General features: G+C 36.5%; 1 protein-coding gene across 1 annotated transcript; it reads right to left on the bottom strand.

Moving 5' to 3' along the window:
- Positions 1 to 289: 289 nt before the first annotated feature.
- On the bottom strand, positions 290 to 14,920 carry Mmadhc (metabolism of cobalamin associated D). Its single transcript, XM_051184717.1, has 8 exons — positions 14,793 to 14,920; positions 14,422 to 14,478; positions 11,035 to 11,179; positions 9,730 to 9,947; positions 6,979 to 7,084; positions 5,779 to 5,909; positions 1,773 to 1,859; positions 290 to 799 (listed from the first exon to the last, which is right to left on the bottom strand). Exons 2-8 carry the CDS (start codon positions 14,428 to 14,430, stop codon positions 605 to 607), a joined length of 891 nt encoding a protein of 296 aa, XP_051040674.1. The 5' UTR covers positions 14,431 to 14,478; positions 14,793 to 14,920; the 3' UTR covers positions 290 to 604.
- Positions 14,921 to 16,898: the final 1,978 nt, after the last annotated feature.

Raw genomic sequence — 16,898 nt, 5'->3', positions numbered from 1 at the left:
ATGGTTAAGTAGTGTTTTTTAGTATAAGTATGAAGTTGACATACTTTTATACATAAAAAATACAATACTTTCACTATTTTTTTCCTGTTGACATTATTCCAAAATAACCCACCAACTAGGGCCAGTTTGATTACTAGTTAAGAAAAAATAAATTAGAAGAGTAAATCTGCAGTGAATCTAGAATTATCAATAGCATTACTAAAAACAACTTACAATTTAATGTTATAGCCTTTTAATCTATTAAATAGCTGCATTTTCAAACTATTGAGACAAAGAAAACACAAGCTAATCATAGCCAAATGTATGATTTATTTTTGGAAAAAATAAACTAGGGTTTTCCCAATAAAGGGGAGAATTAACAATAAGTGACCATACATATCCTGGTTACATGTTGATGACCATTTTGCAGGATATGTTCAACACATACTCCAGAATATGAACTACCAGTTTCAAATTTGAAATCATGAGTCATCTCCCAATGTAAAACCATAAATCATGAAATAAATACCTAGAAACCAGAATCCCATAGATGCTGAATTCCTCAACAGTGTTTACATAGAGCATTCCATTACAGACACAGAGCTGCAATTATCACAGGGCACTGCTAGTTTCCACTGAGCTTTCTCATGATGTAGCTTTCTGCTGTTGCATTAGTGAAGATACTTCCTACAAACACATGAGTACCCCAAAGACAATGACGGATCACTTTACAGCAGCCAAGGTCATCAACATAGAATCCTAATTGCCGGTAGCGTTCATCTGTTTCAAAAAGTGTGCTGTTTGTATATGGTCCAAAAAACTAGAGGAAATAAGAAATGAAGCATATTTTCATTAGGAAGACTCTTTGTAATATTTTATAAATACAAGCAAGTGCCTATGTGTTTCAGTATTTTTTTTTTAACTATAAAAGGTCATACGCAATACTAAACTGTTCTAACACAATCTCCTCAGTTTTTGTGCATGCTAGAAATGGGAAATGAATTAGCTAGTAAATTTCAAGTTACCTAGAACTTGCATAGCACTGCACAAATTTTAAAAATGAATAAATCCTAAGAGAATAATTTATGAATTATTTCTATCACTGTTACAAAATGAGACTAAAGCCAAAGAAGGTCTTCTAGTCTCTAAGATATTACATTTGACTCTGAATTGGCAAGTATAAATTTCTATCTTAAAATTAAAAAATGATTTTATGGGGCTGGAGAGATGTCTCAGAAGTTAAGAACACTGACTGCTCTTCCAGAGTCGTGAGTTCAATTCCCAGCAACCACATGTCAGCTCACAACTATCTCTAATAAGATTTGAATTACATACAGAATATTGTATATATAATAACTAAATAAATCTTTAAAAAATAATTTTATTACTACTTGCAATTGAAGTATGTGATCATGATTATAGAAAAGTTTCCAAAAAGTCATTTCTCTAATTTTATTCCTACAGTTTATATTTTCTTCAAAATACTTTGGTCTTTAAGAAAGTAGACTAGACTACTGTAATTTCTAAGTTTTAGCTTCCAAATAGTAAACATACACATCCGTTTCATTATTATTAACAAAACCAGTGCCATAAGTTCTCTTAGAATTATGAAACAAAGCGGCTTACAGTAATCCTACCTCTTAGGACAATATATTGAGTTGAAAAAAAGTCTAAATGGATGTTTGATGGCTTGGGGTTTTTTCCTGTTGTTGTTGCCAATAAGACAGTTATAATTATATAATAAGAAGTGTGTCTACTTCATATAAACTGGCTTTTAAGATGTATTTACTCACTGCCAAACCAGATGATGGGTCAATGAAGTCAGCCCAGTATCCTTCAGCCCGAAGAGCATAGCAAATTTCTTTAGCACCATTAATAAACTGCAGAGGAAAAGGTAAAAATCAACTGTGGAGGTAGCCCAGTAACTATGCTGAGTACCCATTGACTTCCTTAATAATAACCCCATATGCAATGATGCTTACAATCAGCGCATACTTGCGTACACACAGATTCACACCCCTTCCTTTAAGCAACAAGCCAAAGTATAAAATATATTGCAAGAGAACATATTCATAAAACCATAAAACTTTATTGACAACAACTGTTACTCTATAGTATCAGTAATTAATCTTTGAATGTGTTGCTCACATACGCCAAGCTCTATCATGGGCATATAAATAAGACTGTAATCAAAGCTATGGTCCTGTTCTTATCATCATCAGTGGGTAAAGAAGATGACTGTGTCTGGGACTCAATAGTTAAATTTTATAGGAGGCTACTGTGATGTCAGTACTAATGAGGCAGACCAGATTAAGCTGGAATAGAATTACCCAAGCTATTGTCACTGACTGGTTAGTAATCAGAAGGAATCTAAATAGGCCAGTTTTCAAAAACAGTCTGAAGATTGACAGCAACCAACCAGAAGGGGCCAGTTTACTCAAGCCAGCATGATAATTAAACCCTCCCTGTTCTAACCTTGTAAGGGAAGAACCAGTTTACTCCTTGTTCTTTTACTTTCTTCAGCTCTATCTATACTGCCAAAGCCTTCTGGCCAGCTTTCAAGACCCCTTGATCTGAATTAGAGACCAAGAAAGGCAGTTAGACAAGGAGACTGTGAAATGTGACATGAAGCTGCTTTACCATTTTGACTCCCAACACTGCAAATTTAGAGCCTAAGTCCACCTGACTTAGGAGAATGTTTTATAACACAACCATAGTACTGCTCACTCTGTGCTCAATAAAGCAGACTTAAAGCTACATCTATAGTGTTTCTAGACTTCCCTTCTACTTGCTATCTATAAATGCTACCTGTGCACATGGCAGGCACTTATCTGAGGACTGTGCCACTTGTAAGTCACTTTGCTTAAATAAACTATAAATTTCACTTGCCACAACTTTTTATTTTTTCAGAACTATATTTACTGTAATTTACTTTTTGACACTTTTAAAAATGAAGTTTAGTGATTCCTACGGAGGCATAGCACCTAAGCTAACTTTTATCTCCATATCTACCTGTCAAATAGTGACAATAAATGATGCTGTATTCTTTATATTATCAGTCACATTCAAAATTAACATTCATTGATATATTTCATAATCTTTGTAAGTCTTAAAAACAAGTCATTAAATCATTTTCCAACTTAATGAAAAAAGTAATATCTAAAAACTAAAAAGAATAAAACAATACAATCAAGCATGTACAAAGGTTAACTTAAAAAATCTATTATTACAAGCACTAGCAAATTTCTCCTAAGATTTTTATTCATCAAAGGCAAACAGTGACACCTGCTGGAAAAAGCCAGAATAGGACATGGAAAATAAGCTGCCATTCTCAACACAGCTACATGTCAAAGCCCACCCTTGTCATAGGAAACTCAAAGAACTATATTGGACTCCATATCAAATCAGCTAAGAACCTTGAGATGACTAGAAACCAGCACTACAAATGTGATGTATAAGAATGAGATCTGTGGCCACTCACTGAGTGACGAGAACTATACATCTATTAAGCCTTTAATATGTAAATAAGATATGTTAGTTATTGCCTACTTAAGTTCTCTTAAATCTGAAAGTATGTCTGTTTTTTTATATAAGGTCTCTCTCACTATGTAGACCTGGCTGGCCTGAAACTCCTAGAAAGCCACATGCCTCTGTCTGAGTGCTAGGATCAAAAGTGTAGGCTACCTCACCCAGCCTGAATGTCATATGCTTCTACTGAATTCCATTTTAATTAGTATATAACAAATATGCTCACATCTGTTAAAACACTATAACATGTACTAGAAAGCTTTATGCAGTACATTTAAGTAACACATTCATAAAATACTACTGAATATGTAAACTATATTATCACAAATAAAGAGAACCATCTGGCTAACCCCAAAAAGTATTATAATGTTTAACATTATTTTGTATGGAAGTCAGTTAGGGGGTTTTTCAACTAGAGTGAGCTAAGACACTCAAATGAATCAGTCTTTATCTATCATAGAGAATAATACTCTTGTTTTATAGACAAATTCATGCAATCCAATGTTAATTTTAAAGTAATTACCATATAGTTTTAAATTATTAAATGCATATGTATATAAATAACTGAATTTTTTATCTGATCGATAAAAAAGAATGCTAAGATAGAAGGTAAGCTAGGGTCACAGTATATGTATTAAGATAATTTCTAGGATAGGCATTTCATCAAAATCTACCAAAATTTAAAATGATAGTAATACAGCTATTTTCTATCTAGGAGTCTATGGAGATTGGTGTTCATAAATATATGTAACAACGATTTTCAGAGCTGTGTGCCAGAAATAGCAAAGTTGGATTTTCAATTTATCTATCACAAAAAATTAAAATAACTTAAAATTTTTAGTTTACTAATAATACAGAATTTTATAAGAAACAAAGTATATCTACATATACTGACATAGAGAAGTATCAAAACCTATCTTTAGTTAGAAGCAAAGGGCAGAAAAAAGGTGCATACTGTATTGTACTCTGCACACTGTTCAGGGTTACTCTTTATTCCTTAGATATGACTGGGTTGATTTTCATTATTTATTTGACATGCTATAGAGGGTGTAGAGGAAATGCAAGAGAAGGGCAGAATAATATATTTTAGAAAAATTAGAATCTGAGAATTCAGAAAAGGAATAAAATTTTCAAGAATACCAAGAAAAGTAGCACTTAAAAAACATTATTTACTTATTTCATGTGTATGGGTATGGCTACTTTGCCTGCATGTTATGTGTAAGGACCATATTCATGGCAGGGTACTCACAGAAACCATAAGAGGGCAAAGGATTATTTCCTGGAACTACAGATACAAATAGTTGTGAGCCACTGTGTGTGCTAGGTCTCAAACCCAGGTCCTCTGGAAGAAAAGCAAGTGTGCTTGACTGCTGAGCCATCTCTACAGCCCTGGAAAGTAGCCTCCCCACCTTCCCCTTTGAAAAGGGGAAGTGCTTGAAATAGTTCACAGAACAAATACAGGTCAGAAAAGACAATTTTATGATAGTAGTTGCATTGTTTAAATGCACTAGAGATAACTCAAGAGTCATCGATGAGTTGTTTGAATTAAGGGAAGGAAATTAGACTTCCTCTTGGGGTAGTTTAATGGAGAGTGAGCCTGGATTTGAATTCTCTATTTGTCTCATTGTAGCTTTATTTATAATCTGTCTGCTCAATAAATCTGAATCTGTGCATGCCTGAGTGTTGTCTTATGTCCATCACAAAGGTGTTGCTCTATTTACTTAACAGCACAGAGAAGCACCATAGGGAAGAAGCAAGGATACTTTACAGAAACCTTTAAAGCTTTACAATGGATTAAGTCACTGACTCCAAAGGCCCCAGAAGTGCTCAGAAAAGTATACATTAACTTAATAATATCCATATGCTGTTTCTATCATTTATGGCAGACATTTATTGTATAAGATTTCTTCCAACCTGCTGGTTGCTTTCAACAAATGATTAACACAATACAAGCATACGCATGCTTGAAAGAGTACATAGCATAAGATTGCAACTATGCAATAGTTTAAGCTGTAAAAGTTGATTACATGGCATGTAAGATTGTTGTTACATTGATATTAAGGGCAGGTTAAAAAAGCCAAGCTGACTATACAGTAGAATAACAGTTTAAGTTTAAAGTAATCTCAGTGTATATTATTAACTCAGTCGTGAAGTCCAGCAAAGTTTCAGTCTCTTGGAGTGTAAGAGGGATTTTCATAATGAGTTACCACAATTGGTATGATGGCATTAAAATAAGACTACAACAAGTTATTAGGAAACTGGAAGACTTACCTTCTCCAAGAGCATCTCTCTTTCAAGTTCTACCTCTTCACTCCAAGCAGTCATGTCATTTTCAGTTTTCTGTGTTACTGTCAGAATCATTAGTTTGTTCTTAGCCACTTCTGGAAAAAGTGTCTCAAAATCTAAAAATAACAATATAAATCCCAAGAAGAAAACAATTAGCTTTATACAAAGAGCTGTAGTTCATAAAAATAACTTCCTTGGGAAGTTGCAAATTCAGTTCAATTACTGTGCTACTAAGGCAGTTTAACAAGTGTACATTAAGGTTGAAAAGAATAACTAGTTTTGTTTGTTGGATGAGTTGAAGTAGCAATGCTGACAAGTCTGTAGATTAAGCTACTTTACACTGTTTTGCTATTAATATTATTTTCAAATAAATTTATCATTAAGCGTTTTCTGAGAACTGGTCAAAGTGCAAACAGTAGCCTGGTCAAAGCGCAGAGGGTAAGTGACTGTGGAACACACAGCCACAAACATGACATCTCTATCACACCAGCTTTCAGAATTCAGGAAGGAGTGGGTGAAACAGTGTCTTGTGTACACGACAGGACTTTCTGTACTTAGGAACTTGTAGCAGCTGTGCAAAATACCTGCACAAGGTGAAGATAATTAATATTCTAGCATGAAGCAGAGAGAGGCCCCATCCCTAACTTAAGAGCTATGGAACAGCTGATGGCTTCTGGGGGAGAGAGAATCAGTTTTCTTTAAGGGTGTGGCACCTAGTAGGCTGACCATGCTCTTGTAAGTGGTCCCCACCCAGATGTACATGGGCATCACCAAACAGACACCATAGTTTTTTTTGTTTAAAAGAGAAAGTATGGATTGGTGTGGGAACAGTTCAGGGAGGTGGTGGTAGATCCTCCAGAAGGCAGAGGAATGGAGATGAATATAATCATAACTTATTGCATGAAATTCTTAAAGATTTTCCTTTACATATTATATATAAAAAACTAGTTACAATAGTCATACAAGGGTAGAAACATGAAGTTTACAGTAAAGTTACTATAAATCCTATTATTCCTACGTAACTAAAACGAGTTCAGATGTCAGAGAACAAGCAATCATTTTAAGCAGACATTAAATATCAACACACAGAGCCTGACAAGTACTAGGAGTTCACACTAAGCATATGAAGACATTGATAACATTCTCTAATACACATTTTGGGTTTCAATGCAGAAAGTATGATACCTCTTTGCAGCAGTTCTGGACATGTCTGGATTACACACTCAACTTTGGCACTTTCAAAGTAAGTTTCTGCAGTGTTAACTTCTTGTTCAACAGGTGCATTGCTACTCTGTGGGAACAACAACAAGGATGAAAGGATAAACTTGAGTTCAAATATCATGCCACAGTTAAGAATTTAAGTTCAGAAAATTTAAAAAATTATTCTAAGGGAAAATAAGGTAATGCTTTCACAATAAAATGATTACAAATTCTGAAAGTTCTAAAGAAATACCAAAGATAAATATATAAATATACTGACATTCTGAAATTTGATAGGAACAGGCTGAAATACCGTAACAAAAAAGGTTACAATGTTACCTTTTGTGATATTTATGTGATACTGGATTTCTCTAAAATTGGCATGATGCTAATTAAGACGAAACAAGACAAAAATGGTCAAATACTATAGCTTTGGCTATAGGAAGGGCTTAGGGGTAGCTACCCAGTTGGAAGTGAGCCATAGCTTGCAATGTATTAGGCCCTTTGAGAGGAGTAGACAGTATAAAAATACTTTTAAACATCCAGCTTTTACTCTCAACTATATCATCCAATCTAGCAGAAGAAAAGCAGCATTTATAAAAATTGTAACTCAACACGAAATTGCTACAAAATGAGAAAAAAGCTTTTGGGGATGGAAACCATTTCACTAGGAGGAATCAGGAAAAGCTCAAGTAGCAGTAACAGATGAAGTGTTTATTGGTAGAACATAGGTTAGGAATCCTGGAGGAAAATGATGCAACAAATGCAGGAAGACAACAAAAGCCTGAAATTCCATTTTTGTTATTATTTTCACTTTTCATATAAAGAAACAAAGTCTCAGAAGGGTTAAATGACATTCTCAAAGTCATAAGTTAGTTGCTCCAGTCAACACCCGAACTTAGATTAATTCTCTTGCTCTAGTCCATTATGTTATAATATAATGTCCCATCAAATGCAGGTAAATGAAACAGTTCTTGAAGTCTGACAGAGCTGAAAGGACAATAATAACTTAGTAACAAATTCACAGATTGGAGAACTGTGATTTTGAAATTATTTGTGGGACCATGATGGTGAAGGGAGGCTGGGATGGTCCTATACTTTTTATCTAAGAGGGAAGATAGCTAGATATACTATTCATATGACTAATGAGACAGGGATAAGGACAAATTTTGATGGGGATAAATGAACCACTTCAGTATTAAATACAAAATCTGGGCCTTACCAGATATACAAATAAAGACACCCAGGTGCCAATGTCAGAAATAGTACTGAGCTAGAAATCATGAAGACTTAAAGCTAATGAGCCAGGGACTTAAAGAGGAACTTAAACTGGAAGATTAACAACAGAATTTGTGAGAGGGATTATGTATTTGGTATGGAAAAGAAGAAGAAAGAAATGAGAAGAATGAGCAAAAATCACAATATGAAAAGACCTAGGAAGTCAATAGTGTCCCAATGTCATCAAATACAACTCATATTTTGAGAGACCGTGCCAAATAATAAAGCTTTACTTTAAAATATGTAACAACAGGGCCTGCCAATGGTTAGGGCTCAATGGTTAAGAACATGACTGCTCTTACAGATCTGAGTTCAGTTCCAAACATCCACTTCAAGCAGCTCACAAAAAAACCTATAATTCCAACTCCAGAAGATCTAATGTCTCTTGCTACACGGGTACCTGCATTCATGTGCATGTACACCACACACAAAAAAATAGATCTTTAAAAGCAAACAAAAAGTCAACACTACCACAAGAACCCAACCAAACAAAAAAACTCTCTATTTAACTCTCTACAGCAATGTCACATCTTAGGAGTATGGTCCAAACTCAGGTGTATGTAGCCTTCTATTTCCAAGAATAATGGTGTTACTTCAGTTTAAATAATTGTAACACAGGGGCTCAGGAGGTATCCTTGTGCAAGCATGAGGATCTGAGTTTGGATTCCCAATACCCACCTAAAAAGCTAGGCGTGGAGGCACATACATCTGTATCCTAGTGTTGGGGGCCTAGCTGGCCAGCCTTTCCAAAATAGGAAGCTCTGATCCAGTGATAGACCCTGCCTCAAAAATAAGATGGAGATGCAACTAAGGAAGGCATCCCTCTATCAACTTTGGTCTCTACTCTTGAGCAAGCATACCTACACGTGCACTTGGACATGTGTACACAGGCACACACACATTAGCATACCATACAAACACACACGAAAAAGAAAAATACATAAAAACCTTCCTCTAATCCCTTAGAAATTCTTTTTTCTTTTCCCTCTCCACAAACTCAACACTTATACTGTTTTCCTTTCAGTTGCCCGTGTCTGAACTTTAAAAAAAACCTTGAAAATTTCTTAACATTTTAAAGGGCTAGAGAAATATAAAGTTAGTGGGAACTAAGTCTATCAACAAATTATAATTTCCCCAGGTGGCCTGGAACTCAAAATGTAAGTCAGGATGGCCCTGAATCTAGGGATCTTTCTCCTTTTACTAGGATTATAGGCACCATGTGATATCATGAATGGCCCATAACTAGTATTTTTAGAAGTAAAAGTCAAGAAACCTTAATCCTCAGCAATACAGAAAATAATTCAGCAGTCAAATTTAGAATAAGTAGTTATCAAAAACATATTTTTGAAGAACCATTTAATAAAGATTATAATTTAAACATGTAAATTGGATGGTGCCAGTTTATTTTTTTAAAGCTGCTTATACTGCTTTTGTATATACTGACTTTTAACAACCAACCTGAAACTCGTTCACATACTGTGCCATCACAAACTCATGTCTTTCAGTTGAAAGAGGCTCTGCTAGAACATCAGGCAAAGATTTATGGGTCAGGCCTTTCTTCTGTGACGCAGTCCCATTCAGGTGACAATCAAAGCCTATATTCCCAGGAAGCTGGAACCTCTGATCCTGAGGTCCAAATGGTCCCATAGTTTCATCAGGCCACACTGTTCGGGAGCCTGAAAAGAATAAAATAAATGGGCCATACACAGTCTTCATGTGATATAAATGGGAAGTTAGCTGTTACCAACAACAAAAACAAAATCCAGGGAAGCTGTAGAGCTTTGAATACCCCAGTGAACTAAAATTGTAGTAAAGGTTTTGAAGAATCAAAAATTCCATGTGTTATGCCTTTAGGACACAACAGTTTAAGCTTTAAACTAGTTTAAAATAGTTTAAAGCTCACGGAATCAGTTTTAGGGCTGGGGAGATGGCTTGGAGACTGAAAGTGCATACTGCTCCTAAGAGGAGCTGAGTTCAGTTCCCAGAACTCAGGCAAGGCTGCCCACAATTGCCTGTAACTCTAGTCCCAGGGACTGAACATTCTCTTCTGGTCTCTTTGGGTACCTGCACTCACATGCCATACACGCATAATAAAAATAAAATCTTAAATCAAACCTAGACATTTTGGAACCAAGTGTAAATAGTACTGGATTTCCAATGGCTCATTTAGTATTTGTTAGCTTTGTGACAATAAGAAAACAATATGTGCTGAATACTGAATTTTCTTATTTTCTTTGGGTAGTAACAGGCTGTACAATAATCTCTGTTGTAGTCAGGCAGTTTTAGTTCTTAGTCATGTGATACTTAGGAATATGCAATACACAGTATATTGCATTGCCAAACTGTGATGTTTGGGAGATTCTTTAAAAAAGAAAAAGCACATTTGATATACTTAATTTATATAAAACTTATATATAAATTTTTTATTTATTTTACATACTGATTGTAGTTTCCCCTCCCTCCACTCCTCCCATTCTCCCCACCTTTTAATTTATCTTCAATTACAATGCCTTCCCTGGGATATATTCCTATAAAGAACATTTTATTTTATTTTTTGTAATATTTTAACTTTCTGATATATCTAGGCAGAACAATTATTTCATTTTCAATGGACCAAACAGAAGTTTTATTTATTTATATATATATATATATATATATATATATATATATATATATATATCAAACTCCAAGAAAAAACTATTAGAGAAAATACAACATAAAAGGTTTTACAACTATAATAAGATCAATAAGTCTTTTACTTACATATATCTGGGGGTGCAGTGGTCACATGAGACTCATCAGAACCTGAGGACCCTGCAGTTGAAAAGGCTTTTGGATTGACAACTCTTTTCACTAAAGAACAGAATCCTGGGAGATAGGAAACCAGTCTGACCCTGTTACAGAGCACCTAATAACAATAGAAATGAACAGATTTGGAGGCAAATAATAAATTCTGTCAAAGCTTCATATTGTATTTCATCTTTGTATGTATATGATGCAAATTACCCAATCTTTTGTATATTAAATAAAACAACAACAACCCCCCCCCCCAAAACTCTTGACCCTCAGCTTCTCCTTGCCTTCTGGTCTTACTAGTGTGAGCTTGTATATACTCAGAAGGCTAGAGAACAACAGGAGTCCCGTTTTAACACTCACTACCTCATTACACTGAAAGAGTTTCTCACTGAGCCTGGGGCTACTGTAGTGGCCATTAAGTCCCAGTGATCTTGTCTCTACCTTCCCCATAGTGCTAGTGTTACAAGCATGCGCAGCCATGCCTGGATTTTACGTGGGTGCAAACTCAAATTTAGGTTCTTGTGTTTATGCAGTAAGCTAATTCATATCATTGTGTTATATCTTTTAAAAATAACACATACTACTTTACTATCTCTGTGGAATACCTTCTGTGTGACAAACAATATGTGTATGTACAACTACAAAAACTATGAGAGTTGTCAGAATCAAAGCAGGGGCCAAGTATGCCAAACCCTAACAAGGAGGCCATGTTAATAAGTAAGGTCTTCAGGAATATATATCTGATAAATGAACTGTCACAGAAAGACTAAACCATAACCCTGCACAAAGGTCACTGTAGAAGCAAAGCAAATCAAACTAAACATTTGAGGATGCCTAACCAGTAACTAACTGCCTGTTCACCTTTGGACTGACTGATGCTTACCTGGTGTTGACCCACAGTGCCAGGAATAAGCCATCAAATTATGCAACCTTTCGTATTTTAAATTAGAAAACCCTTGACTGGGTTGCCTATAGCTCCACTTGGCTTGCCATGATTCCTGCAATCACTCTTCCAAATAACTCTGTTCTTCAGATTCACCTTAGACCACAACACAAACACCTGAACAAACAATGTGTTGCTTTGGGATAAAAGTTTGTTTTTTTTCCCATAAAGGTCAAAAGGTGAATCTATAAATGCTGCCTTATTTAATACATACTGAAAACGTAGAGCATCTAGTAAAATTCTGCTGCCCTTAAACCAGACTTCAGAATTTACCCTTGGACCCTAATGCTAATTACTTCTCATTAGATTACTTCCTCTTTGTTTGAAGTCAATATTTACTTTCCTTAATTTCACCTATCTTTGTGGTGTATTTTCTGATCTTATGTTTATTTCTCTGAGTTAAAAATCGATGAATATGTAACTATGGGGGCATGATAAAGTTTTAGCAGAAACCTTAGGTTAGAACAGTTTAATGCAGACATTGCGAAATGATTTCCCAATACAGCTAATTTTGGGAAATAAAGTTTTATTGTAACACAGGGACAGTTATTCACTTACGTGCTGCATATGACTGCTTTCACACTGCAACATCAGCATTAGCCTATGGCCCACAGTTTAAAATATTTGACTGCTGGCTATTTACATTTAAAAAATATCAACATCACCTAGTCTGGATTATCAGGAATGTTACCATACGTGGTCATGAGCATCACCTATATTTCAGTTTAGACAAACTAAAAGTTTTTCACATGAAAGAAGAGGTTGTCAGTTACAGGCATGCATGGCTGACCGATCCCATCTGAGTAGAATGTTGCTGCAGTACCCTCTGACTTTACAGAAAAGCAGATGAGTGTTCACAGAGAATTGAGACTTGGGAAATTTTATTAAAACTTTATTACTTTCCGGAAAAAAGAAAGGATAAAGTAGGTATATCTAGAAGAGTGGCAAGTTTATATGCTAAATTATGGACATTTTTATAACTCTGGATGTTAACTGTCAAAGACACATGTATATCAATATTTCACTACTAACATTTACCCAGAATTTACAACACATAAACCAACATCTGAATAGTAGAATTTAAGTTTATTTAATATAAGATTCATTCTAACAAAGAACTTTTATCTTTCAACAAATTCATCCTACTGATTTCATTTAAAACAAAGTCAGTGCAAATACTAGCATTCTACAGCTCCTTCTTTCCTATGAAAGTACCATAAGCCTCTTTTGTATCCCCTCCCCCTTCAGGGCAGGTTATAGCTTGGTTAAAAAAAAAAATTACCTTAAAACTTCACTCACACTGGGAGTCTTAAGACTTGCCTGTACAGTCACACTTTGCAGGAACAGGAATACTACCTCATTAATTGCTGCCACATTAATTTTTCTATTACAGCTCCGGTTAAATTACAACTTCAGTGAAGCTAAATTACTGAGTGCAACACTCAACATTCCACTGGCCCCCAATTCACCTCCTACATATGTCCCTTGCACATCCTAGTATTTAAAAGGCACAGGGAAGAGGTTTTGAATATAATGCCTAACCTTCCAATTCAAACCTTTGATGATCTAAGTTTCACTCATCTCTCAAAACTTAAGGTAAACATTTTTCCCACCATGATGCCAAACTCCCATTTTCTATTATGCACAGATCTCTCACTATACCTTCTCCAAGTATTCAAAAAACTATCATGTGCTACTTAAAAAAAAAAAAAGTATGTGTGTGTGCATGCGCGCAACACACGCACACAAGTGTTTGCCTGTATAACACATATGCCTGGGGTCCAATGAGACCAGAAAAATGCACTGAATTCCCAAGAACTGGAGTCACAGAGGTTGTGACCTGTCTTGTGCCTGGGTCCTCTGCAAGAACAGCCTGTGCTCCTAACAGCTTAGCCCTCTTTCCAGCTCCTGTCATATACTACTTCTAATAAAAATCTTCATATTTTTTATGCCCTTTATCTTTGAACTATCTAACGTAGGATGTGTATAGTACCTGGACACTCAGGTCTGTGAGTGTGAATAAGAACTTTTGCTCTAGTAGTAACTGGAAGGTCACTTCCTATGCTGACAACTTCAAAACTTCAGGTTAGCCAAAGGTGCTTTTTGTTGTTGCTTTTGTTTTTGATAAAGGGCACAAAGCGTTATTTTAAATATTTACTAAAATGAGTTTTAAATTGTTGAAAAGATGCTTGCACTGAATTTTGTCTCGAATGTGAAATTGGAGAAACAAATGCACGAGAATTTAATGGAATGTGTCAACGTCTACATTCAAACCATAAAAACTTAATTTCACACCCTCTGCTCCCCGACAGTGCTGACTCATTAGGCGAACATTATGCCAACGTCATCATAATGTCGTCCCTCTGTTTGCTAACAAGTTTCCAAACACATCTGTTCTAATAGTGACTTACATGAGCCATTTCTAGTGAAGAGGCTGGACGCAAATTCTTCCCTTTTGCAAAGAATCCCTGGGAAAGAGCAAAACAAAACAGGCTAGTGGCAGACCAAGCTGTACCGTCATGTGCTCGGGCCAGGCAGTGTCAGCGTGTCCCTCCCCATCACCAGGCCTCGGGCCCCGCGTGCCCCGGAACCGCTGGGGCCAGCTGGGCGCAGGCGCTCGGGCCGAGCCAAACCCAAGCGGTCGGAGCCCCGACCGCAGTCGCGGGCGGAGCTGAGAGGCAAGCAAGCGGAAAAGCCAAGCGTAGAGGTGGGGCGATACCGACAGCAGAGTTCCGGCCTCCCCGAATGAGCGCGGGAGATCGCGGGCGGGAAGAATCCGTACCAGCCACCGCAGGGACTCGGCGCCCAGGCCTTCGCCCGTCCACTGTCAAAATGGCGGCTGCCACGGTCCCGGCAGCGCCGCTCTTGACGCCCAGGCCTGAGTAGTTGCCTCTGAGCGCATCGATGTCGATGTCGATCTTGGAGTAGTTGATGCTCTCGGGGTTCCAGGCAGTGAGCTCGGTCTTCCATTGGGTAAATAGGCGGGTGAATCAAGGCAAGGCGAGGTGGGGCCGCGATGGGAAGATTTAAAGGACTCAACACCAGTGTTTGGTGGATCTTTGCTTCATTGACTAATCGGTACTGTTGACACATCATTGTTGTTTATTTTATTATTTTTTTTTATTTTTTAGATTAAAAAATTACTTAAAGTGCATGAGTGTTTTGTCTACACGTGTGTGTGTGTGTGTGTGTGTGTGTGTGTGTGTGTACAGAAAAAGGTGTTGTTTCACTGGGACTGAAGTTACAGATGGTTGTGAGCTGTCATGTGGGTGCTGGGAGTTGAACCTGGGTCCTCTGCAAGATCAGCTTGTGCTCTTAACTCCTAAGCCACTGTCCAGCTCCCTTTGATAGCTTCTTTATCCTTCCCCAATATTTTCCTACAGTTTCCAAAAGATTCAGCCTTCCGTTCACATGATTGCTGTTTTTCAAGAACTACTGTTTTGAGGACGAGGGCAGTTTTTTTTTTTTTCCTTTTGTTTGTTTTTGTCCCAGTTTTTCTATGGTGTCAAACTCTTAAAGGCTTAGAAAACACACATATATCATATACCAATGACATATAGTTTATCTAATGCATTTAAAAATAAAGCTCATAGTTAATTCTGAAGTTTCTTTGATTTTGATGGCTGTATTAATGACTATTCTGTTGCTGTGATTAAAAACAATGATCAAGGTAACTTAAGGAAGGAATTATTTATTTGGTCTTACATTGCAAAACCCAAAATTGGGGGGATGGAAGTGACTGTGGCAGCAAGTAGTTGATAGGGAGGCTGAAGCAGAAGCCCAGGGCTCACATCTTGAACCATAAAGAGAAAGCAAAGAGCTCACTGGAAATGGTGAGTGGCTTTTGAAACTTCAAAGCAGGTTCTCCAGGAACATATTTCCTCTATCAATGCCATACCTCCTAAACCAATCCTAAAAACTATCACCTTGGGACCAAGTATTCAAAAACCTAGCCTATGGGGGCCACTACAATATACTTAGCAGTCTGAGTAAGTATTCTTCAGGCATTTTGTTGGCCATCTCTGAATTGGAATTTGATGCTTTCCACATGTATTGACTGAAGTCAGAGTGTCTGGGCTTAATGATATAGAATGTACTTGTTACTCTATTACATCAAGGTTCCTAACTGTCATTATGATTTGTTTCTGATTATCACCTTGGTGAGGTGGAACACTGCTTCTCCACCTTTTCCTTTAGGGATGTTTAAGGAGAAGGCAGGCCTGAAACTGTAGAAGTTGGTAGTAAATTCATCTCTTTGAGGGCAGAGTGTCTTCATACTTAGCTGAAGTTCTTATCATGGAAGAATTGTCCTCTTCCATTTGTTGATATATTCAGTTATTTATATTAATATGGACTCATAGTAATTTAAAATTACTTTTTAATTTTGTTTTTCATATTGTTCAAATTTTGGTTTCTTTCTGTTGGCACGTATGCTTTTTGACATAACTCCATAGGGTTTTGGTTGTTTTTTATTTATTTATTTTGGTCCTCATCCATATGTTTGTTTGTCATTATTTCTTGAGATTGTTTAAAAAATTCTGGCACTATTAGATACTCCAGAATCTTCTTATATAACCCCTGCCTGTCAGAGTCCTAGAATCAACCATTTTACTAAGACATAGTCATCTGTGTTAACCAATATGAGAGACTTGACTTTAACATTTGCTATCCACTCACTTAATTTTAATTCCAGTTCACATGTACGGTGAGTTCAGAACAGTTACACCATATTTAGTGTACACGGATAGTGGTATCGTATGGTCAGCTATGCCTGTGGGAGTCACATTCCCAACTATGTGCAATGCTTTCAGATAGTTCTTTTGTCTTTAGTATTTTACACTACATGTATTTATAAAGTTAGGAATTCAGCAACCTCTCTGAAAATGAG

The sequence above is a fragment of the Phodopus roborovskii genome, unplaced genomic scaffold (genome assembly GCF_943737965.1).
Source record: "Phodopus roborovskii unplaced genomic scaffold, PHOROB, whole genome shotgun sequence".
Taxonomy (NCBI): domain Eukaryota; kingdom Metazoa; phylum Chordata; class Mammalia; order Rodentia; family Cricetidae; genus Phodopus; species Phodopus roborovskii.
Note: the sequence above shows the minus strand (reverse complement) of the source record. Positions and strands in the feature narration are given on the sequence as shown.